A 23,730-nucleotide genomic window follows, 5' to 3' on the forward strand; every position below is an offset into this window, starting at 1 on the left:
TTTATGTTTTTTAACCAAAATTAAAGCTATTCGGCTTGGCTTGACTGTTCAGCGATTTTTTTGGCTGTTTTTTTTTCATTCAATGACCTCAACATATTTTCTGGTAAAGTTTATAATATTTATTTGGTCCAGTAGGGCTCATTCTCTGGTATGGTACTTTTTTCTGGCGTGGGTGACAGTAGTTTGAATCAACAAAAGGAGGGACAGAGGTCGCTTAAAGGTCCAGCATACGAGCTCCCAAGGAATCAAGTAAACAAACCAGGTATGCAGTTCCTAAGAAAAAGAGCAAAAGAATGGGAAGAGACTAGGTAGGTCTACTACCCTGACCGTATCCCAATTTGGGAAAGAGCACCTTCACACACCCGGCTGAGTGTCATGCTTCATCATAGGGCATGCTCCTCGTCAGGCCGGCGCTGCAATGCCTGACGGGCACCCTATGAGGGGCTCTTTATCGGAGATCTTTTTAACCCAGCATGTAGGGTGCAGTGCGGGTAAAGGGCCTTGTGGTGTAGATGTGAGTGACAAATGTGCAGAAAGGGTGTAGGGAAGGTTAAAAAGGGGAGTCCAGTGGTGCTCCAAATTCAATTTAATAAGAGAGCCTACTGGTCCCAATAAAAAACGGAAAGTGCGAGCCACCTCTGAAATGATGTCCAGATGTGGCTACGAGTTAAAGGTCGACATGTTCCTTGCCTAGTATGTCTGGAGGATCACGTGGCAATTCTTCAGGACCAATCTATGTATACTATCTACACAGTGGATGGTTCGTAATTAGTATCACCTGTGAATCAAGCACTAAAATACAACCTATCAATGAGGTACCTTTTGTTTGTAGGCCAACCCAATTTGGGCAAATTGCTGGCTCCTTCAAACCATAGGCGGGCAAAAACGCTAAAATTCCGATTCCGATCTGGAGGAGGACGGGGTAGGTCTTTGGCTAATCAGCCAATGCTGATCTACGCTAATAATTTTAGAATTTGTCCCTGCCTATGGTTCGAAGGAGCCAGCAATTTGCCCAAATTGGGGTGGTTAGGAACTGCATACCTGGTTTGCTTACTTGACAGTATTTTGTGGCACATTTGGGATATATTTGAAACACAATTTTTATCCTAGACTATAGCTAAATCATGGGAAAGTTCTGATCACAACGATGACAACAATCACGAGTGCGTGCACAAACACACACAAAGTTCTTATTTATTAGTAAAGGTTATAACAGTTGACTTTGATAATGCTGATTAATTATGCCCAAGGCACATCAAAGGAGCAATGAAAGGACCCTTATTCCAAACTTTTATGTTTCTTTTCTGAACCTGGTAGTGTTGTGAGGCCTGAGTCATCGAGGCGAGCACATCTGTGTAGTCCTTAGTACTCTGCAGACCCCTTTGTGCAATACGGTGTTAATAAAACAAGAGGAGTGTAAGGAAGGCTCACAATGCCATATGGGTGGGTGTTAGGACGATACATGGGTAGACTGGTTCATCACCTTGCCTCCGCTATTCAAGCTGGCCCAATGCTCTACATGTGTACGCTGGCAAGTGCACGATAACAGTTAAAATAACAAGGAATCACAAATTGTGAAGCAACTGCAGACCAGGAAATTAACTTTTCTTCAGCTATTGTGCTGGGATAACTTTTGGCCATGTGGAATTTCAACTCACACATCCCATTACAATCAGCTTCCACACAGTGTGGCTTGTTACACCGGATCACCGTGCCACCTCATCACAAACACACCAAGTGATGGAGAGAGGCATTAGTTTTCTGTATGAGCAAAGAACCCCTGTTCATAGAGGTACAGAGAGCGACTTGAAGGAGGAATTACTGATTCATCTGCACTTCCTTTGTCCCATTCTATCCTTTGTACGCTTACATACCTGGTCTTTTTCTGTAGGGTAGATCTATAATAGCTATGTATGATGTAGCAGATTTATTATTTTAGTTGCTAGGAATCATTGTTGGAAGTTACAGTAGAATTGTAAAATGAAAATTACCTGTTAAAACTGCTTCATAGTTATTACAGTCCTTAACCTATGTCTTCTTTTATGTTTTTCTTTGTTAGTGTGTACGGTGAAAGGGATCGTGACCCTCATGTCAGCGGTCTAGGATGGCCAGTGAAGGTACCAACATCCCAAGCCCTGTGGTGCGTCAGATTGACAAGCAGTTTCTGATCTGCAGTATATGTCTGGACCGCTACAACAATCCGAAGGTTCTACCCTGTCTGCATACTTTCTGCGAAAGGTAAGTGTGGCCTGTTTAATAGTGGAGTGTGTTATTCCCCTACTGCCATCTTGAACTACGTTAGGGTGTGGAGATACTATTTTATAAGTATTGGTGAAGCTTTGAAACACATAATAGACATGGTAGAATGTGTGTGGCTTCCTAATCTACTTGTGAGGGAGATGACAGAAAGTTGACAGAGAGTGAACTGAACTGAAGAAATCGACCTGGCTATAAAGAAACTGGAGGCAGTAGACGCTTTTTGACAAGCAACAAAGAAAGATTGCTTGTAAATTGGGTATTGGTGGTTCCCATGCAGTCCTCATGTTAGAAAGAATGCTTATGATTGGATTAGCAGCCTTAGAGTAGTCTGTTATTCTTGTAGCACTTAAGGCAAAGTGCCTTCCAGGGAAACACATGTGCATGCAATTATTTTTACCCAATCAAAATTGGTACATATTTGTTCAAGCTCAAGGGGATGAAGAGCTATTTTCAAATTAGGTGTTTGAGCCTGCAACATGCTGATCACACTCTGACCTAGACAGCAAGAGCTTAACTCACTAATTTATGCTGCTGAAGTAATGACAAGGAGGCCTATCAGTCTGTCAGCAGCCTGATGAGATGCTGGGTTTTGGCAAGCCTGTGGCAAGCTGCAGAATTACCGCAGCACTAAGTTTCGAATTGGACAGAGTGACGGCATGAATAAGGCACTGGGACAAAAATATTCTTTCCGTCTTTGAACACCTCTATGAAGCATTGGCTGCATTTGGCTAGTGATGTAATGTGACTTGAGATGCTTCCTATATCTACATTTTATGGAATGAATGCTTACTGAGCACAAGAAGGCATAGTGCTGTGGCCCCTACTGTGATTGTTACTGGCTGGTAACACAGTTATTGCTATTTGTTTTGTGTCTCCAAGTTGGGATACGTTTTTTGGATAGATGGAATTCTTTTAAGGTTGTACCCATTGCTTGTAGGTTGTCAGGTATGTTGGCTTCTCAGACGTCCTGTACCCATGTTGCCAAACAGTGAATCTTATGCAGCCCATGAAAGAAGTTCTGTCTCTACTGTCAGCCTGAAGCTCTGCTCATTCACACTCTGATGTATAATTACACCTAATATGAAGGAAAGATCGTGTTCCCTATCAAAGCTTTACTAAATTGGCCCTATGAGAGTACAGAAGTGAGCCTTGAACTCTATCAAAAGTAGTGTTTGGTTAGCTGTGCTTTGGCGGTGTCTGTGAACAAACAAGAAACCCATATCACTGGCTGCGAGGCCATCATTCTCCGAAAAGATTGCTAAATTCCATTGGAAATGTATCAATATGTCTTCTAATTTTGTCAAGAGTGAGCTAAACACCACTCAGATTTGGCATTTGCAAGAACTCTAAAGAGTGATCCAAATGTTGTCTATTAAAAATAGGTCCAGAGCAGGACGCAATCGCGTCCCCAAAAGAGGTAGCAATTTCTTCAAAATTAAAGCTGTTACAATTGAAAATCTTGCACTGCACTTACTACACACGACCACTTCTGCATAAATTGGTCATGACCGACACGCCGCTCTGCCTGAGACAATGCGGCACACCAGGCACATTCTTACACACGATCTGGCACTGCCTGAAAATCACAAACTTCTGGGATAAAGTCATGAACACAATTTCGCAGGTCATCGGAGTTACGGTTCCGCCGGAGCCGAAACGATGTCTACTTAACATATGGGAACCTACAGACCTCAATCATATAACTCAAGACTGGGCGACACTAGCTATGATGTTGGCAATGTGAAATATAGCGCAGCACTGGGGATCGAGACAGACACCTAGCCATGGCCAATGGTGTTGAGACATGGATAACACAATGATAACAGAGAAATCAGTCTACATCCACAGAGGATGCCCCAAAAAATGGATCCGGGTGTGGGGCAGGTGGAATGCTTATCGAGGTAATATTATTAGTGAGCCTCCGCTGGAAGAACCAGTGTCAGATGTTAGCGACTAACCGGATCAATAGCCAGTGTAATCTGCGAGATGATGGGACTCTGTGTATGACATGAACAATGTGCAAGAGACACCCTTTACTGATTAATGTGAATGATAATTAAGTCATATATATTACTTTTCCATGCCGCGTATAACTTGTCGAATGCCACTTCACTGTACCGAATATATTTCATTAACAAAACGCCAATAAAATGTTTAAAAAAAAAATAAAAATAGGTCTAGAGTCACAGAGAATGGAAGTTACTGTATTAGTAAATGCGTCAAAGAAGAAAGCTTAGTTGGTTATGCCTGGGCAACCTCAAAAACCTATATCCAGTATACCAGTCCCATTGGTGAGACAAGGCAACTAGAGGCATTCTTAGCCCATATTTTAGGTAGCTTTTCCTAGTGATGGTATAATCCCCCTAGAGGTGTTGGGCTGTGCAACAAACAGCACCCACAATTCAATATGATCAAGAAACACAAACCTTAAGGGACAGACAAAGGTAGACACATAAACAATGGGTTTGATTCCTGGTGTTTCAATTGTTCTGTGACCTCAGTTACAAGGATAGGGAATGGTAATTTGTTTGGTAAAGGTTAGAAAAAATAATTTCTTTTCAACTTGTCTGAATGTATCTCCTTTCAAGTAAGTCTTACCCCTGAGAATGAAAAACCTCTCTCTCTACGTCTTTCCATTGCACTCTGTAAATAATGTGACTGTAGGTGTACACTAACTTACTGCACTACATAGGCGTGTGTTTTTGATTTGAATGTGTTAACTAAGTTTTGGTTCAGATCAGTAAAGAGTCCCTGCGGCTTGTAGGATGGAGTTTGGTAGACAAGTGAGCAGTGTGTTGTCCTATCTACGTGTGAAAAAACAAGCACACACCGTGGATGGAAAGCAGTTTATTAGGAGGAAGGGCTTGAGTTTGCAGAATAAGCTGAGCTGAAATTGCACATATTGAGCTTTTTCTTCACATGGTTCTTGAAGGATTGGCTAGAGTTAAAGTAAAAGTCAGGCTTTGGCAAAAGTTAAGGAAGAAGGGGTGAAAATGTTGTTGAGTGATGCCAGAACTTGAGCTTGGAATACGGTAGTGTTGGCTGGGTTGAATTTGAGGTAAACAGTAGATATCCTGGTTTGAATGTTGTCATGACATTACTTAGATGCATATCTTTATGGCTGATGATAATTTAAAGGTAACATTGAGAGCAATAGGCATATCGGCAAAGGTCAGTGTTGCATGGTCTAAGTTACTCCATGTGGATAGTGAATATTACTGGGATGTGTATGTCGCCTTATGGCACATAATAAGGAGAGTTGGGAATGTAGGTGGGGTAATCTGAAGATATTATTTCCTACCAGAGATTCATATGGTGAGCTACTGCAAAATGCTTTCTATGATACCCATGTGTGAGTATTCTTTCTCAAAGTGTCATACTGTCGCTAGTGTTGAAGGCTGTTGAAAGGGCAATGAATATCAAGAAGCGGGGATCAACATTCTTACTAATCCTCAGAGAGTATTGTCTACCACTTATGTGAATGCTGGCACTGTGCTTCAGTGTAGATGGAACATGTACAGATGGGATTGGATTTGTTCATCTATGTGACGATCGTCTTGAAACTGCCTGGTGAAGATGTTTTCTAGGATGGGGAAGTGAGTGACGGGGCCTTAGCTGAAAAGTTTGTCATTGATAAGGTTGGGTGTTTGGAGAAGGGCTATGACTTCATCTGTTTTTAAGGAAACAGAGAAGATACCTGTCAAAGAGATAGGAGTTGAAAATCTCTAGGAGGTTGGTACTAAACACTCAAAACGGAATTCCTCCTAATCGCCCCACCAGCTAGTCACCTGTTATTGAAGAATGGTTGAAACACCTTACAGCCCTCAACTGCATTCCCCAGGTCATTAACTCAGCGAGATCACTGGTACTAAATCTTGACAAGAATCTCAACATGCAGAATCACATAAGTGCCACCACCAAAGGAACAAATCACCAAATGAACATTCTATGAAAACTAAAACCCTTCCTCTCCCCCCAACGATTTCAAGCATGCAGTGCAAGCTTTAGTGATTTCCAGGTTGGACTATGGAAGTGCTACCGTCTCTGGATTGCCTAGATCCAAACTGGCACCACTAAGGGCCTCGCTCAGCGTTGTTGCAAGGCTCTTCACCGGCTCAAAAAGAAACAACCATATCACCCCTGATCTGAAATTCCTCAACTGGCTCCCATACAAAGCAAGAATTCAGCTAAAAAGTGCCTGCATGACTCAAAAGCCCTCCACTTTAAATCCCCCTGGTATCTTGCTCAAAAGCTCATAGTTTCTGGCAGCTCCAGATCTTACAGGAGCTCCAACACCCTTCTTTTGAAACCACAGAGATTCATCAAGAAGAAAACTTACAACCGATCCTTCTCTGGCATGGTCCCAAGAATTTGGAACATCTTGCCGCCCCCTGAAGTCAGAATTAATCCCTCAACTATTTCCTTCAAGAAGGAAGTCAAAATACCCCTTATGAACAAATTCCTTCCCTAGATTCCAGGATACAATTCTTCCCTCAACCACACTCATGACTACTTTCACTAGTAACCTCTTTGTTCTCAACCTATTCAGTCCGGACTCTCCCCTTCAGTATATTGACATTGTCTATTCCTATAGTTTTAACTTAACGTTATTTCTGGCTTTTATTGATTTTTTTCCCCTCTACTCCATGAATATTGTAACGCATGCCCTCCCTTCCCTGGTTACCACCTATATATTGGTATTGATTTTATTGCTATCACCTTGCTGGTCTCTGTAAATCTGTAAAGCGCTCTGATACCCGCAAGGGTCAAGTGTGCGCTATAAAAAGCTATCTAAATAAATGATTAATGAAGGAAGAATATTGTTATATTAGGTGATTGTCTTTAGTGAATTTATGATAATGGCCAGTAGTCGAATATTAATTAGACACATCACTATTTCAGCCCCCTTCCAATTAGTTATAAATGGTGCCATGTAAGGGTCAGCAGAACACAACCACTGCAACAACATTCCCTAAGGGAAACCTGTTTTAGAACAGCCTGTGTTCCTCAAAAGAATCTGTGCTGCTTAAAACAAAATCTTTAATAGTATGGGAGAACATGGAGAGGAGCATGCAGTATCCCAATGAACCACTGCCTCTTCCGTTTAGGCCACCTGGAATGATGGTGTTAGAAAGGGCCCTTTCTGTCATGGTCACCCTCCATTGTTTGCTCTTGATGCTGTGTTAATAGGTCTGGAAGTTCACTGGGTCCTGCCTTCCAGGTCCCAGTGCCAGTGCTTTTCCCCTTAAGCTGTAACTGTGAATTGGTACACCCAATTGGCAAGCACTTATCACTCCTTGTAAGCCATTAACAAACTGTACCAATGGTACCAAGGGCAAGGATGATAAGAAGGGTCACCAGGGCTGCAGCACTATATTGTGCCACCCATGTGTGACCGAAGGAAAAGTATGACTGCAGGACTGCCATTGCAGCCCTGCACGAGCTGCATGTCTGCTCAAGAGTGACTTTGCTTACACCAAGTGCTGCAGAGTCACACCACTGCTTTAATATAAGAATGTCACTCTTAAGGTTGTCCTCCTAAGCCCAGGAGGTACAGTGCATTATATTAAAGGTGTGGATATGTATGTTCATACATATATATCCCTCCAATAACCCTGTAAAGCAAGGTTTTACTGTAAGTGACCGGTGGCCCATAGAGTAACATGGGCTGGCCACCAAGCAAACTTGAGATAGACTGCTTCATTATGGTACCACCGTACTGTGGCGTGTTTGACCACTGACACCATGCTTTTTCACCCCTGACATGATTCTCGTGTCAAGGTCGAGCTGGCATGGACAGCGATGCCATTCTGCGTGGGTGCCCCCCTAGGATACAAAGCTCCAGTGCCTTGGTGGGTTTCCACAAGCCGTTTGCCGCCAAGATAAGTCTGCCCTCCTTGTGGGCTGTTCTGACACTTCCCCAGGACAGAGACAAATTCCTGGGCAGGAAGGAGATCACACCTCCGCCCTACTAGGATGGCTAGTGTTTACAGTCATCAAGGCAGTGTGCCTCAAAGGCTTTCACTGCCCTTGATGTGTAATTACCAGGTCCCCAACTCAAGGAAAAAGGCCTTCCCGAGCCTGCAGCTCCGGCAGGTGGGAAAATAAGTGTTCGAGGCATATGAGCTGTAGATTACACACTGTGCATAGATCGCCATCTGGTGTTGGGCCCGGATGTTTGCAGTTGTTCTTCCTCTTGGAAACTCTTTGGAAGTCACAAGGTATGTGACTCCTCCTTTGGATCGTATTGCGCATGGGCTTCGGCTCCATCCTCAGATTGTTTTTTCCGCCATCGGGCTCGGATGTATTCTTCGCGCTCTGGTTCCGAACAGTTTTCAGTTCTTCTAATCGGCGCGCAATCCTTCCCTTTCCACGGTATTGTTTCGATCGCGATCTCCACACTCGACGCGACTCTCATCCTACTAAGTCTTCGATTCCAGTCGTCGACGAAGGCCTTCGGGCCTACCCGAGCTCCGGTCCTGGTTGATGGAAAGGACTCCATTTAAGAAGTGTCCTCGATGTGGGTCCAAGTTTCCCCACACCGATCTCCATGAGGTGTGCAACCTCTGCCTCTCCCCTGAACACAAGGCTCGAGAGACCGAAGGGCGAGGAGACCCATGGCACACTCGTCGACAGCAAACCCCCAACGACCTCTTTGGAGAAGGTGTCGATGTCCCTGAAGAGCAGCACACCGAAGAGGGCCTCATCAGCGCCTCCAAAGCCGACGACTCAGATGTCGAGGACATCACTCTGGCACAGAGGGGCGTGAGTACTAACATCGACCCCCACCCTCGATGGCACCGAAAAAAGCTTCAGTCACGCCTTCGCCCTCGGGCCTAGGCATGACCAAAGACACTGCTTCCCATACCTCGCTTTCGGGCCCGGTTAAGAAGCCCACCAAGCCTTCTGGCGGCTCGGGCTCGAGCCAGCCTGCCGTCAGTGCCGAGAAACACTCCTCCGCACCGGCGCCGAAAAAGAAAATGGCCTCCTCCTCCGCGCCGAGCTCCACGCCTAAGCACTCGGCGCCGAAAACTGGCACTAGCTCCTCAGTACCGACACCATCCCCGGAGCCGAGCAAAAAGCCAAAGGCCCTCGAAACACACACTTCGAAGCCGAAAGTCCTCTCGGAGCCGAGAAAACAACCGGACATTTCTAAGCCGCACAGTTCAAAACAACGAACCGATGCCAGCTACAAGGCTAAAAAACATACGGATCCGACACCTTCGGTGCCGACATATCGACCACTCACAGAAGAACTATTTCGGCCCGATCCACTACAAAAAACACTGGTCAAGGACCCTAAAACTGGACATTTGATGCTCAGCATCAAAAAGAGACTGCTGGACAAGCCTGCCCCAGCTCCACCTCCAAAGAGAAGAGACTTTGCTACCTCCCCTTTGAGAATACCTTCACCTTCACCCCCTCCTCCACCTCCTCCTCCGCCTCCTCCTCCACCTCCTCCTTCTCCTCCACCTCCCCACCTCATCATTCCCCCACACCCTCTCCTGATGAGGATGATGATGATGTCTACGATGACACAGGGGACGGGCCCCATGACCAGCCCACAGAGGACCCCACTCCCCATGGGACGACTACAACATTCCAGAGGTCCCCAACGTCATGCAGGACGACCTTTACCCTTCAAGACCGTCCACCCCTGAAGACACAATGGGGTTTAACCAATTACTCCACACTACCACGGAGTTGATCTCCATACAGACCCCATGGAGGAGGATTTCCTCCTCGATACCTTTGATACTACACATAAGACCACTTCCACACTGCCCATGCTAAAAGGGGTTATCAAGCACGCGTCTTTAAAGACCCAGTCAGGGCCAGAGTCATCAACCCTCGCATCGAGAAGAAGTATAAGGCAGCCCCTACAGACCCCACCTACATCAGAGGGCCCGCACCACTAGACTCCCAGGTAGTCTCCACTGCAAGGAGGCGTGCAAACTCCCAGGCATCAGGCGAAGCACCACCACCTGATAAGGAGTCCAAACTCCTAGACGCCTCTGGCAAGCGCACTGCATTTGGAGTTGCAGGAACGGCCTTGTCCTGGTTGGAATCCTTCCTTAGCGACAGATCCTTCCAGGTAGCGGAGGGTAATTTTACCTCAAGGTCTACTGCTGTTAGCTGTGGGGTCCCTCAGGGCTCGTCCCTGAGCCCGACCCTTTTTAATGTTTACATGTCCCCCTTGGAGAAAATAGTTACCCCTTTTGGGATTAAGCTCTTAACGTATGCTGACGACACCCAATTAGTAGTCTCCCTAAGTCAGCATAACCACTCCCTCACTAATCTTCACAACTGTCTTAGTGATATAGCCAAATGGATGAACACCTCACATCTTAAACTCAACAACGATAAGACTGAAATGATGATTTTAGGCAATCAGTCACTTACCAACCCAAATCCTTATGGCCTCCCTGTATGGGCTCGCCACCCAACCCAAAAAAGGAAATTAAGAGTTTAGGAATTTGGCTAGACGAAGGCCTTAACTTTTTCACCCACGCAAGAAAAACGGCGGGTGTGTGTCATGGCCTTCTACGGACTGCTAGAAAAATCCTGCCACTACTCCCAACGCAATCACAAAAACTCCTGATTCATGGCCTTGTGCTGTCTCGCCTGGACTATGGCAATGCCCTCTATCTAGGTGCCCCTAAAAAAGTTCTCTCAAAACTTCAGATAGTACAGAATGCCGCCACTCGACTTCTCACAGGAACCCATCCTCGCTGTTCAGCTAAACCTGCTTTGAAGGCCTTGCACTGGTTGCCTATCCAAGAAAGGATACAATTTAAGGCACTTTGCATGACATATAAAATTCTGCAGGGCAAGGCCCCACTTATTTTAAAAAATCTTATCACCCCTTATAGCACTAAGAGAACACTACGCTCCTCACACTGTAACTTGGCATTCGTTCTAAGTATTAAGAAAGCCCGTTCTGGGGGTCGACTCTTTGCATACAACTCGTCCAAGCTATGGAACTCACTGCCCTTGGACATTAGAGTCCAGCCCAACCTCCTCTCATTTCGTAGGGCACTCAAGACCTGGCTGTTCCCGTAAGGCTTCCCCGCGCTTGGTTTCTATATCATTAGCGCTGGGACGCTTACGGGCAGCCATGCGCTCTACAAATCTGTAAAATAAATAAATAAATAAATCCCAGGCGGCCAACATATGGCGCATCGCAAACACACAAGCGCTTTTGGCAAGATATGACAGGGCACATTATGACGAACTAGAAGCCATAATGCAACACTTCCCTGACAAGTACAAGAATAGAGCCAACAAGTTAATCCAGGAGGTTAAAACCATTACCAACACCTCATTCGCTGTGCCTTAGATGTAGCTGACACCACCTTTAGGGCAATTAACGCCAGCGTCCTCCTCCGTAGGCATGCCTGGCTACGTATTTCAGGTTTCAAAACGGAGGTGCAGGCTTCCATCCTGAACCACCTTTTGACCAGGAACATCTGTTTGGGCCAAACGTCCACGTTGCCCTGGAATAAATGAAAAAGGACACCGATACGGCAAAGTCTATGGGAGCCTTACAGTCACACACTCCCAAGCGCTCCTTTCGCCGCTCTTCCTTTCGAAGCACCTCCAGAGGCTACTCCTCAGACAGCGCCTCCACTTCCTATAAAACCCCTACCCAATCCACCTTCACAAGGGGTTACCAGAGAGGCGGCTACAGGGGAAACAACAAGAAAGGCAGAGGCAAACCTAACACCTCCCGCTCTGCCTCCACCCCTGCCCAATGACTTCCCTCCACTCCCCCCAGACCATTCCACTCTAGTCGGGGGCAGACTCCAAAATTTCCTTCCTGTCTGGACCACTATCACTTCAGACAAATGGGTGACACAGATAATTCAGTCAGGCTACTGCCTCGAACTAACATCTACCCCCCAAACATTCCACCCAAACAACGTCCAATGTCACAGGAACACTTGTCACTTCTAAAGGAGGAGGTAATCTCCCTCCTACAAAAGAGTGCTATAGAACTAGTTCCTGCCCACCAACAAAATATGGGAGTTTACTCCCTACATTTTCTCATACCAAAAAGAGACGACACTCTACGGCCCATTCTGGACCTCAGACCCCTAAATCACTATATACACTCAGACCATTTCCACATGGTCACACTCCAACAAGTACTTCCCCTACTCTCCCAAAACGACTTCCTTGCCACCCTAGACCTCAAGGGCGCCTATTTCCACATTCCGGTTCACAAAGCTCACAGAAAGTTCCTCAGGTTTGTAGTAGACGGTCAACATTATCAATTCAAGGTGCTCCCATTCGGAGTCACCACAGCACCGCAAGTGTTTACCAAGTGCCTAGCAGTAGTGGCAGCACTCTTGTGAAGACAACACATCCACGTCTTCCCATACCTAGACGACTGGCTAATAAAAGCCAGCTCATACAACCAGTGTGTACAACACACTCACGCCAGAATCCAGCTACTTCACGAACTGAGCTTCACAGTAAACCACACAAAGTCCCATCTGCCACCTTCCCACGTAAAACAATACCTCGGTGCCATCATAGACACCTCAAAAGCGCTAGCCTACCCCGGTCCAGCCAGGATAGCAAGCATTCAGGCTCTACGTGCCAAATTTCAGCCAGAGCACTCTCTTCCAGCTCGAGTGTTCATGCAACTAATCGGAATGATGGCCTCTTGCATATTCATAGTACCCCATACAAGACTCCAAATGCGTCTTCTCCAAGAGTGCTTAGCGCGCCAATGAAACCAGGCCCAGGGTCAATTAACAGATCTGATGTTGGTAGACGGTCGTGCCCATCGCTCTCTGCAGTGGTGGACCACCAAAAACCTTTCCAAAGGGCGACCGTTCCTAGACCCGGTTCCTCAGATAGTACTGACAGCGGACGCATCGCTCTCCGGCTGGGGAGCTCACCTACTACATCACATCATGCAGGGCAGGTGGACACCTCAACAAAAGTTACTCCACATCAACCATCTGGAGTTACTAGCCATATTCTTAGCCCTAAAATCCTTTCAAACACATATATCAGGCAAGGCAGTCCTAGTCCGCACAGACAACATGACAGCCATGTACTATATAAAAAAACAAGGGGGCACACACTCTCCTCAGCTCTCTCAGCTAGCACAGAGCATATGGAGATGGGCCATACCCCAAAAGATCTTTCTCCTAGTCCAACATGTCCCAGGAGTCCAAAACACTATGGCCGATCTGCTGAACAGACAAACACAACAGATCCACAAGTGGGAACTCCATCCACAAGTTCTTCACCGATACTTTCAATTGTGGGGGCAGCCACAGGTAGACCTCTTCGCCACCCACGAAAACACCAACTGCCCAAGCTTCGCCGCCAGGTATCCACACCCATTGTCCAAAGGCAATGCGATATGGATGAACTGGTCAGGCAAATTTGCGTACGCTTTTTCGCCTCTCCCACTCATTCCATTAGTGGTGCGCAAACTACAGCAACACTCCCTAACTCTCATCCTAGTTGCTCCCACTTGGGCCAGACAACCGTGGTACACCACGTTGCTGGAACTATCAGAAGTACCGCACCAAAAGTTACACCTCTCTCCACACCTCTTAACCCAGAACCTTGGAGAGATCAGACACCCGGACCCAGCTCAGCTCAACCTTGCGATCTGGCTCCTGAAATCCTAGAATTCGGTTATCTAAATCTTCCCCTAGACTGTATGAACGTCATTAGAGAAGCTAGACGACCTACCACTAGAGCTTGCTACGCAGCCAAGTGGGAAAGGTTTGTGGTCTATTGTCACAACAATAACTTCAATCCCCTAGATGTCTCCATTCAACACATCATAGGCTATTTACTACACCTACAAAGATGCAATCTAGCCTACACGTCTATTAGACTGCACCTTGCAGCCACAGCAGCTTATCTACAAAACAGGCAACATCTATCACTCTTTAGAGTACCTGCCATAAAAGCCTTCATGGAAGGCCTCAAAAGAATAATTCCCCCCAGAGTGCCACCCTCACCTGTGTGGGACCTAAACATCGTTCTCACAAGACTAATGGGGCCTCCCTATGAACCTCTACACAAATGTGAACTTCAATTCCTAACATGGAAAACAGCTTTTCTTGTAGCCATCACTTCCCTCAGAAGGGTCAGTGAGATACAAGCACTCACCATCCAAGAACCTTTTCTGCAAATGCACCATAACAAGGTTGTTCTCCGTACTAATTCAAAATTCCTCCCTAAAGTAATTTCTCCCTTTCACCTAAACCAATCTGTGGAACTACCCGTATTCTTCTCGCAGCCACAGACCGTTGCAGAAAGAGCTCTCCACACATTAGATGTCAAACAAGCCTTACTCTACTACATCGAGAGAACACAACCCTTTCGTAAGACCAAACAACTGTTCGTGTCTTTCTCACCACCACACAAAGGCAACCCCATCTCCAAATCTGGGATAGCTAGGTGGATTGTCAAATGCATACAGATTTGCTACCACAAAGCAAAACGAACGCTATCTGTTACCCCTAAAGCCCACTCTACACGTAAAATAGGGACTTCCATGGCATTCTTAGGGAACATCCCCTTAGATGATATCTGCAAAGCAGCTACATGGTCAACACCGCACACTTTCACTAAACACTACTGTGTAGATGTGCAAACTAAGAAACAAGCTAGTGTGGGCCAGGCTGTACTCAAAACATTGTTTCAAACCACTGCAGCAGATACTGGTGGTCACCGCTAGGAGCGAGTACTGCTATATAATCTATGCACAGTGTGTAATCTGCAGCTCATATGCCTCGAACGATAAATGCTACTTACCAGTATGCATCTGTTCTTGGCATGTAGAGCTGCAGATCTACACACGCCCACCCACCACCCCGGCTACCTTTATCTATTCCAGTTTATCTTATTTAGATACAGCACACATGGGCATCTTCACTGCTATTACTACGCTCCATCATTTCCCTGCTGGCTTAAAACAATCTGAGGATGGAGCCGAAGCCCATGCGCAATACGATCCAAAGGAGGAGTCACATATCTCGTGACTTCCAAAGACTTTCCAAGAGGAAAAACAACTGCAAACATCCGGGCCCAACACCAGATGGCGATCTATGCACAGTGTATAGATCTGCAGCTCTACATGCCAAGAACAGATGCATACTGGTAAGTAGCATTTGCCTATTCAGGAGGCGTACACTCCCCAAAACCTAGCCACATCTTTATGGTGGGCTAGAAGGTCTGTACAGCCAAGGAAGGGTTCTGCCATTTTGTCAGACCCTGAAATAGTGTGCTCTGGGTAAAAAGGTGATGTACTACTACAGGAAGTTGTCACCTCAGGGGAGGATTAGCCGCAGGGACCAGTAGCCCATTAGCCACTGTCCCTCACACCCTTACTGTCCCCTAAACTAGGATTTAAGGGGCACCATTGACACCAGAACCTTAGTTCTAACTTGGAATCCAAGAAGAGGCACAGAGAAGATGCCGTCACTGACCACAGGACTTTTGACTCTGCCGCAGCACAAAGATTGGACACTTAAGTGCCCTGAAGAAACCATATACTGGGACCGAGTATTTGACGTGTGTCCATGGCAAAAGCTCATTGCTCCCAGCAAGGGGGACTCCAGTGGACACCAGAATCCAAAGCAGACTACCCTGACTGGGGGAACCAGTCTCCTGCAACCTGCAGAAGAATTGATGTGCTGCTTCACAAGAATTGCGGCCAGCTGGGCCTTTTGAGAGTGAGCCCAAAGAGAAGTGGTGTTTTGCAAGCCCAGAGTAGTAGCTAAGCTCGCAACCAGTTTCGAGCCTCTAGTCCACTTCTGAAGACCTCCACCCGCCGAAGTAGCCTAGGACTACATTTGCCGCAGCCTAGGCTTGGTGATAGCCAGTGGGGTGATCGACCTCGTAATCGACATCTCCAGCCCGAAAGCACCTCACAGCAACAGTGACCGACATCGGCAATGACCCCGCTGCTGTGTACCTGCAACCTGAAGGTGGTGTCGTCGAGTGTGTGGCAAAGTGTCTTTGGTGTGACCTGCCCCGGTGATGGACAGATGCCAGTTACCTCTGCACCCGGAGTTTCCGAGCAAGGTAGAAGAATTCCAGCTGTTGAACCCGGGTCCTAGGACCCCAAAGGCCTCTACACCGAGAGTAGAATGTAACTCCATTGCCAAGTGTGTTTTGTCAAGTGCTGCATTTTTTACAGCTCCAGGGGATCCCGTCAGCACCAAAGATAGCCAGGCCGGCTTTAACACTGGTGGTGCCCTGTGCAGCAATGTCTGTAGGCACCCAACAATGACCACCTCTCTGCCTCAGATTACCTCACTAGCACCCTTTAACAGTGCCCCTCAAGTCTCCATAACCACTGTCTCGCAGATTAATTTAGTTTTATAGCACCGCTCATACCAGTGTAAGGTGTCAGAACACTTTACATCACACACACATGTGTGTAAATCAGTGTATAGGAAATGTTACATCAGGCAGGACTACAAGGTGTAGGAGTGACATTTCATCAATACTCGTAGGCAATAGAGTTTGATAGTCCTTATTATGGAAAAGCACAAATTCTGAATTTATAACGTAACATCATTGTTAGAGGTTCTCTTTATAATAAGAATTGTTTTCTACCCAAATGAACCCTTTTCGCAAGATTAGGATGATGAAAGACTGGGTAAAGAAAAATATAGCTCTAACATATACCTTGCAGTTTGCATGCAGCTCTTTGATGACAGTTAATAGCTCAGTGTTCTACATTAGGATTTAGGATTTTGACTCATAAAGGACAAGTTACAAAAAGAGCTCTCTTACAGAAGCAGTAACCTACTGACCTATTTACATTATGTGCACTTTGTTATCTGCATAGTACACGTTCTTAGCAGCAGGTATTTTAACCCTCTGCGCTACCTTAGGACGAGTCAAAATTTCCACTAGACAAACCTCCCTTCTCTTTCCAGGGAGACAATTAATCCCCAGAGATATCTTGACATTTTATTTGATGCCTGAAAATTGCGGGAGGCCAGGAACGCAGCAGCAGGTGCTTTTAAAATGAGAATATATTTTTGTAAAAATGATGCCCCAACCCCAAGTCAGCGCCCGGTGCGGTGGCACCAATCGCACTGCCCTAGAGCTGAACCAGAGGTAACCTCTGCGCTCGGGCTTCTTGGGCAAGGTAACAAAGTAACAACTGTTGAGTCCTGGTCTAGGGACCTGCAGAACCTTAACCATAACATGGTTTGTTTGAACTCACCCTGCAAGTAGCCCAGTGCTAACTGTGTTTTCTTCCATTTACTTAAATGGTAAACGTTTGACAGCTTCAACTGCGTTTATTGTTTAATGTTTTGAAATTCTATTGCTACGGTTATATGCAAAGTATCAAGTTGATTATGGTGTCTATATTTATATAAAAATAAAAACTATTTTTATAAATTGGTGTCAGGAATTCTTTCAAGTCGTATCGCTTGTCAATGTTGGTACTGTGAAAGGCTTGACACATGTTCCTCTGAGTACCCCTAACTGCTCTGTGCCACACTACCAGGACCGAGCTAAGGCTGCTAAGAGCGAATCCAAAGTCCACTCTTGTGTATTGTGTTAGTATTACATGACAAGGTCCACCAGCCATATCACATAGTACTTCCACCTTGCAACAAATGCCCGAAGGTGAAATGGTTCCCTGGGGACAGCATTGTTTTTGCAAATCAGATACTGCCCCAATTGGGGGTGTTGGCGTCTGATTAATGGTTTGCAACTGCAAAATGCAAATCATCGAGTCCCTTTCATTCCCCTCCTAATTATGATTCTGAATGAGTGGCAAACCCTTTTTGCAAGTCAGAAAGGCATTCCCGACCTGCAATAGGAGTTTAATAATTAGCAAAAAGCTCTTTTGTAGTCATAAACCCTGTGAGTTTTTTTAATCTCAGGCTTTGCTACTGTGAAAGATCTTTGCAAATCAGGACCTATGTTTGTTACAGTTTAAATTTTTGTGTATGATAAAATGAGTCACAACCATGATTAGGACATGGACAAAGCAGAGTCCATGCACTACTGTCTTTGTCCAGTGGTTTTAACATATTCAGCAAGTTGCGTAACAACACAAACACAATTTGGAGGAGAAGGAACTCAGTTATCACATTCTTCAATTTCTCATATCATAGTGTGACATATATGATAAAACTCGAGCACCACTTGCATAAAGTGCCATACTGCAGGATAGAATACAGCCTCCGTCACTGACTTGTGGAGGTGGCTATCCCTCTGCAATTTTACGGAACGCTATCGAGTGAGCAGGGCCTGCCATATACTCTATTCTATGCCACAGATCTGTGCAAACTCATTTAACCTGGAATCTTCATCACCAGACTTTTAGATATCACACTGGTTTCCAGGTAGTTCTTAGTAGGGGGAGGAAAACGTTCAGGGTTTTCTGTTTTTTGTTTAATCCCTGTGAGCAGTGCACTGTTTTCTCTTTTTTTAAAATAGTTTTCTGGGGTGGGAAACCCGCACACTGGGCAGCTTGTTTTTTATTTTTTTAAATGAGCCTTGCCGGAATTTCAGACCCACACACCTCACAGGGCTTTACATGTGCTTTTAAATTCTGTGGAATCCTCACAGGGCAAAGGCAGGCTTTCTGTTTTAAGCCTTGCTCTGGGTGGCCTGGCTGGAAGTAAGAGCATGGGTAAACACAGAAGCATGGCTAGGTACCAGGATAAACATAGGAAAGCAACTTTATTCTGCTCTGCCTATAGCATGTATTCAGCTGGTAGTAGGCAATCTTCCATAACGATTTAGATGAGTGCAGTGATGTTGGCCTGCTTATTCTACATTGAAAAACTCAAGCCCATTCTTCCCTTTCTCACACCTGAGTGTAGGAGGACCACGATATCTATCATCATAGGATCTAGCCTGGCATGTTGTAACTTGCAGTACTTAGTGATCCTTAAAACCACTGAAACAACTCCAGTTCAACCAAATGAGTCAGCAAGAGTTACTGTAGGTGCTCATAACCCCTGCCAGGGTACCCCATTATTCGGTCGCTGCATTGGCTACATATAGAGCTAGTGTAGTTTCTAAGAATGCACAGCCCCATAAGTATATCCCCAATAGGACTTTTTTGTCTAGGCATTAAGACCTTCTTGTGGTTCCCCTTTTTTACAGACAGAGACTGGGTGGTTGTTTGTTCTCAGTGCGTGCACCCACTCTGTTGAATTCCTTGATGGCAGTTTTCCTGAAAATTCATTATCTCTTGCTTTTACATAAATCTGCCCGCTGCAGGCAGGGAAACAGCTATGTGCTGGGCATGGGATTGCTGAGACATAGCCTCTGAGCTGGCCAAAGCTGATGTGTTCCCCGGGGCCATTCATGGCTCAGGGAGGGGGACTCCGTGGCCAACCTCCCTTAAAGGGGTCAAGGGCCCAGGACCTTTAGAGGCTTCAGAGGGAAAGCTGCATGGGCCCCTCCCTATTTTGAACACTTTTTGCCCTGGGGGTGGACTCCCTGGGGCCTTTAGGGGCTCACACGGCTCCCCTCTCCTCATTTTATAAAATCTCAGCCCAAAGCTTTCATGGCTTGGTGAGGGTGGCTGTGCATGCACCCTCCCTGTAAACAATACTTTTGGCCCCGGGGGTGGACTCCCTGGGGCCTCTGTTAGCCCAGGGAGGGGGGGGGTCGTGTGTCCCCCCTCCCCGGAAACAATATTTCCTGCTCCAAGGGTAGGCTCACTGAGGCCTCTGGAAGCTCGCAGCCCCACAAATGTTAACAAGTAAGTCTGCACTAAGCTCACATGCTCTCGTCAGTGCAATCAGTTCGGCCACTTGGGCCGACTTCTGTGGGATGCGAGCTGTCTCAACTACTGTCTGAAGTGTCGTGATAGCATAAGCAGCAAATGTAGTGCCATCGGATAATTTCAAACATTAGCCGTCAACCCATAATTCTCAGTTGGTAATGGAGAGGGGAGTATCTTGTAGATCAACACGACCCTTTGTTTGCTCCTCAGTGAGAAATATACAATCATGTGATTCCTGCGACTGAGGCTGAGTAGATGGAAATGGTAATAGTGTAGCAGGGTTTAATGTCAAACATCTTTTCAATGTGATATGGGGGGGCAAAAGTGTCAATTCATATCCCGTTAAGCGGTGGACCATATACTTGGGCCAACATAACTTTTGTCTTTAAGTCTTTAACCTTCTTATCCTCCCTGCCTTTCGCTTCCTGTTTCTGTCGCTCACAATATTGGGCCATGGTCAAAAAGGAAACTGGAGAAGACGTAGTTCAAGAACACTCACTAGCCTTTAAGTGACTAGCTATTTCTGGTAACATATTAGCGACAAATTTGTCGACAAACAAATGCTTACCCGTATCATCGGCCAATGACTGGCATCTAAAATCATGGCATGTCTCTTCAAATCTTGAAAAGAAATCAGAAACTAACTCATCCTTTTTCTGTTTACAGGACGCTAACATAGTCCAATCTATTTTTTAGGGGGTATGACGGTTTTTAATTTAGTCACAATAGCTTTAGGGAGATCTAATATCTCCTGTTGAGGTTTCTGCGCAGGCTCCCATTCTGCATCTATTTCTTCTAAACGTTCCCAGGTATCACCATATGCCACATTATCATCTATTTTACGTATTGTTCTCCTCATATCAGGGGGCAGAATAAGCCCAAAGAACATATCAATATCTGGCAAGGTCATAGTGCAGGAGCTGATGGCTCCTCCCACATCCTCATAGAAGGCGGCGGGATTTTTCCAGGGGTCGGGCAAAGCAGCCTTAAGAGCCATAACATCTGCTCTACTCCAAGGAGTGTAAACCGAATTATTTATGAAATATCGCTTGGTATCATCCGAAGTTTTATCATCATTTGTTCCCGCACTCCTCGGGGGCGCATACAAGGGTGTGGCTTCATGCATTGGTTTCATAGTAACTTTATTACGGCCGGAATTGTCTCCTTCCGTCGGAACATCTGTTGTCTCTGCCTGGGATTGAGCTGCTTCTACGACTTTACTCTTTCTAGCTAATTCTTGTTCCTTTCGTAAACGTAATGTTTCATTTCGTAATTTAACTATTCGCCTAATTGTATCAGGTATATCTGAAAAAAGGTAAGTCCCATCTACCAACCGCTTATAATCAATGTTTAGATCAGCTGCTTCTGTTTTGTCAGACATATGCTGCCAACCATATATTACCTCTCAACAGAAATTTTCTACGAAATATAATTGGTCTATATCTTTCCAAGGTTGAACCATATTTATGAGGATCGTCGCTGTAGTAGTCCGACGAGCTTCCTCTTTAGCAGCAGTTTTTAATGTATCTTTTTCTGCTTTAGTCAAAGTAGAGCGAGTCTGCCGCCCACCTTGCATGTCTTTATTTTCATCCTCTGAAGAAGAATGCTTCTCGTCAGAAGCTTCATCCTTAGGGGCACTTGGAGTGGGAAATTTATATGGGGGTGGTGGTCGTTCTAATAGGATGCAATCATCCTGAGTCGTATTAAGTAGTGGATAGATAGGGCGCCTAATAGGATACTAGCCATTTACCTCTAATTGACGTTCTCTATCTTCCTTTTCTATTTTTTCCTTCATTTCTTTGTGTTTTAATTCCAACGCTTTTGATATATCGTTTTCCGCTGCTCTTTCTCTGCTTTAGCTTCTGCTCTCTTTGCTCTCTCTCGCACTTCTTTTATCCCACATACATACACAATTAAACATGTCCTGTCTACTCTTTCTTTTAAATAAACACTGCTCTACATATTGAACCTTTTTAGAATCGAATGACCCATTCGCTGGCCATTGTAAATCGGACTCTTTCTTTGTGTATTTGTTCCACAATGAACCGTACATTATGGGAGAAATAACGTATTTAATATACATCTCTCTATTGGGCGTCCCTTCTGGAGGAGCCGGCTGACTTTGCTCTAAATTTTTCTTGGTATCACAAGAGCAACAACACCACTTACGGAGTATGCTGAGAGCAGGCATGTTTTTCCAAGTATATGTAAAATATTACTACTCCAAACAAATATTCCAAAAAAGTAGAAAAATCTCCACATTACCTGCCTTCAGTCTTTGCAAAGAATGAATTCCAAACCAAAAAACCAAACCAAGCAAATCAAGAGTGCCGCTTCAGCAACCTTACCAAACAAAAGTCTCCAACTCCCACCTGCCGATCTCTGGTCGACCTAATGGTCACTGCAGAATACGCCAAAAAAGCCCCAGTCGAGACTGGCCACCACCCGGAGGGTCAAATCGGGAAAACAGGAAAAGTCACGTCGGCCTGCAAAGACAAGGGACTTCTCATGCAGTGCGCATCCTCAGTAATATTTTGATCCTCCGTCGAGACCACTCCTTCGGACGGCCGCGTCTCTGATGGGGCCCTACGTATCAGGCGCCAACTGTGGAAATGTACCTTTTTAGGGATACACTGATGCAGGGTCATCCTCTCGTCCACGGGTTCCAAAGGCTAACAAAAAGAGATCAGCACTGGAGTTTAAATAAAATAACAAGTTTATTAATCACTCATGAGTGGGACCATGTCCACACAACACTCTCAAGTGTTGCAGGAGGTAGTACACTGAACTCACAAACCATCGTCCTTATATACAGCTTTTGTTGCAATGTAAGCATGTGGACAGAAATGGAAAGAACAAGTTTAGAAATAGCTATCAGCAAACAAGTGCAGATAGATGACTACGTGGTCAGCAAATAGGAAGGGGGAGTAGGAATGCTTATGGCAGCAGTAAACAGTCAACAGATAACATCTAAGACCAGGTGCACTGGCAGCTATAAACCCCCAGCACGTACATAGCTTAGCCATGTCAGTAGGTCAACTAAAATAGATGGCACAAGCAGAGTGAAAAGGCAAACAGCAGAGTATGAAAGAATTACGAAGGAAACGAAATGGACACCACAGCCAAAATGGCTGTAGCTTATGCTAAGTAAAATAGTACACGTTTCCACAGGTCCTATATTTTCCAGTGCGGTGAAATAGGATAGAAAGAGGCTTTATTTGCAAATCTGACGATAGACCCATATTTGTGATTGAGGGACAGAGAGCTTTTTCTAATCTGCGCTGACTAACTAGTGGAGTCTGACAACCTCACCCCTAAATAGTCAAATTCTGTCACCCTACCCAATTTGACTCCATCTAAAGCCACCTTCCCTTTAGCTTTCTTGCTATGCGTGAACATCATGTATTTTGTTTTAGAATCGTTTACTTCCAGGCCGTGGTCTTTACAAAATTCATTTATCTTCCTCAAGAGGATTTGCACTCACATAACGCCTCTATGAAATACACAGAATTGCAAGTTTATATTTACATCTCCCCTTGACGTATTATTTTATCACGCCTGTGCGCTTGATTTTCATTTGTCACACCCATCAATTTAAAGGCTGACCTTCGCATGGAAACAACAGTGACTACGTTATATTTACCAGCATACATTTCCTTTATATGCCTTTTATTAATCTTGTGATGGAACAAGAAATATATAGTGGGAACTAACAT

General features: G+C 45.3%; 1 protein-coding gene across 6 annotated transcripts in view; it reads left to right on the forward strand.

Moving 5' to 3' along the window:
• TRIM2 (tripartite motif containing 2) overlaps positions 1–23,730 on the forward strand; it is a 403,084-nt gene that overhangs the window by 221,638 nt on the left and 157,716 nt on the right. For 5 of the 6 annotated variants that reach the window (XM_085641682.1, XM_085641686.1, XM_085641683.1 and 2 more), the window contains exon 2: positions 2,060–2,238. In XM_085641682.1, coding sequence (XP_085497808.1) covers positions 2,105–2,238 — 134 coding nt within the window. In that variant the 5' untranslated portion in view covers positions 2,060–2,104. Of the gene's footprint in view, positions 1–135; positions 263–2,059; positions 2,239–23,730 lie in introns of all 6 variants that reach the window. The other variant, XM_085641685.1, reaches the window with a different exon arrangement.

Source organism: Triturus cristatus, chromosome 2_2 (genome assembly GCF_964204655.1).
Source record: "Triturus cristatus chromosome 2_2, aTriCri1.1, whole genome shotgun sequence".
Taxonomy (NCBI): Eukaryota; Metazoa; Chordata; class Amphibia; order Caudata; family Salamandridae; genus Triturus; species Triturus cristatus.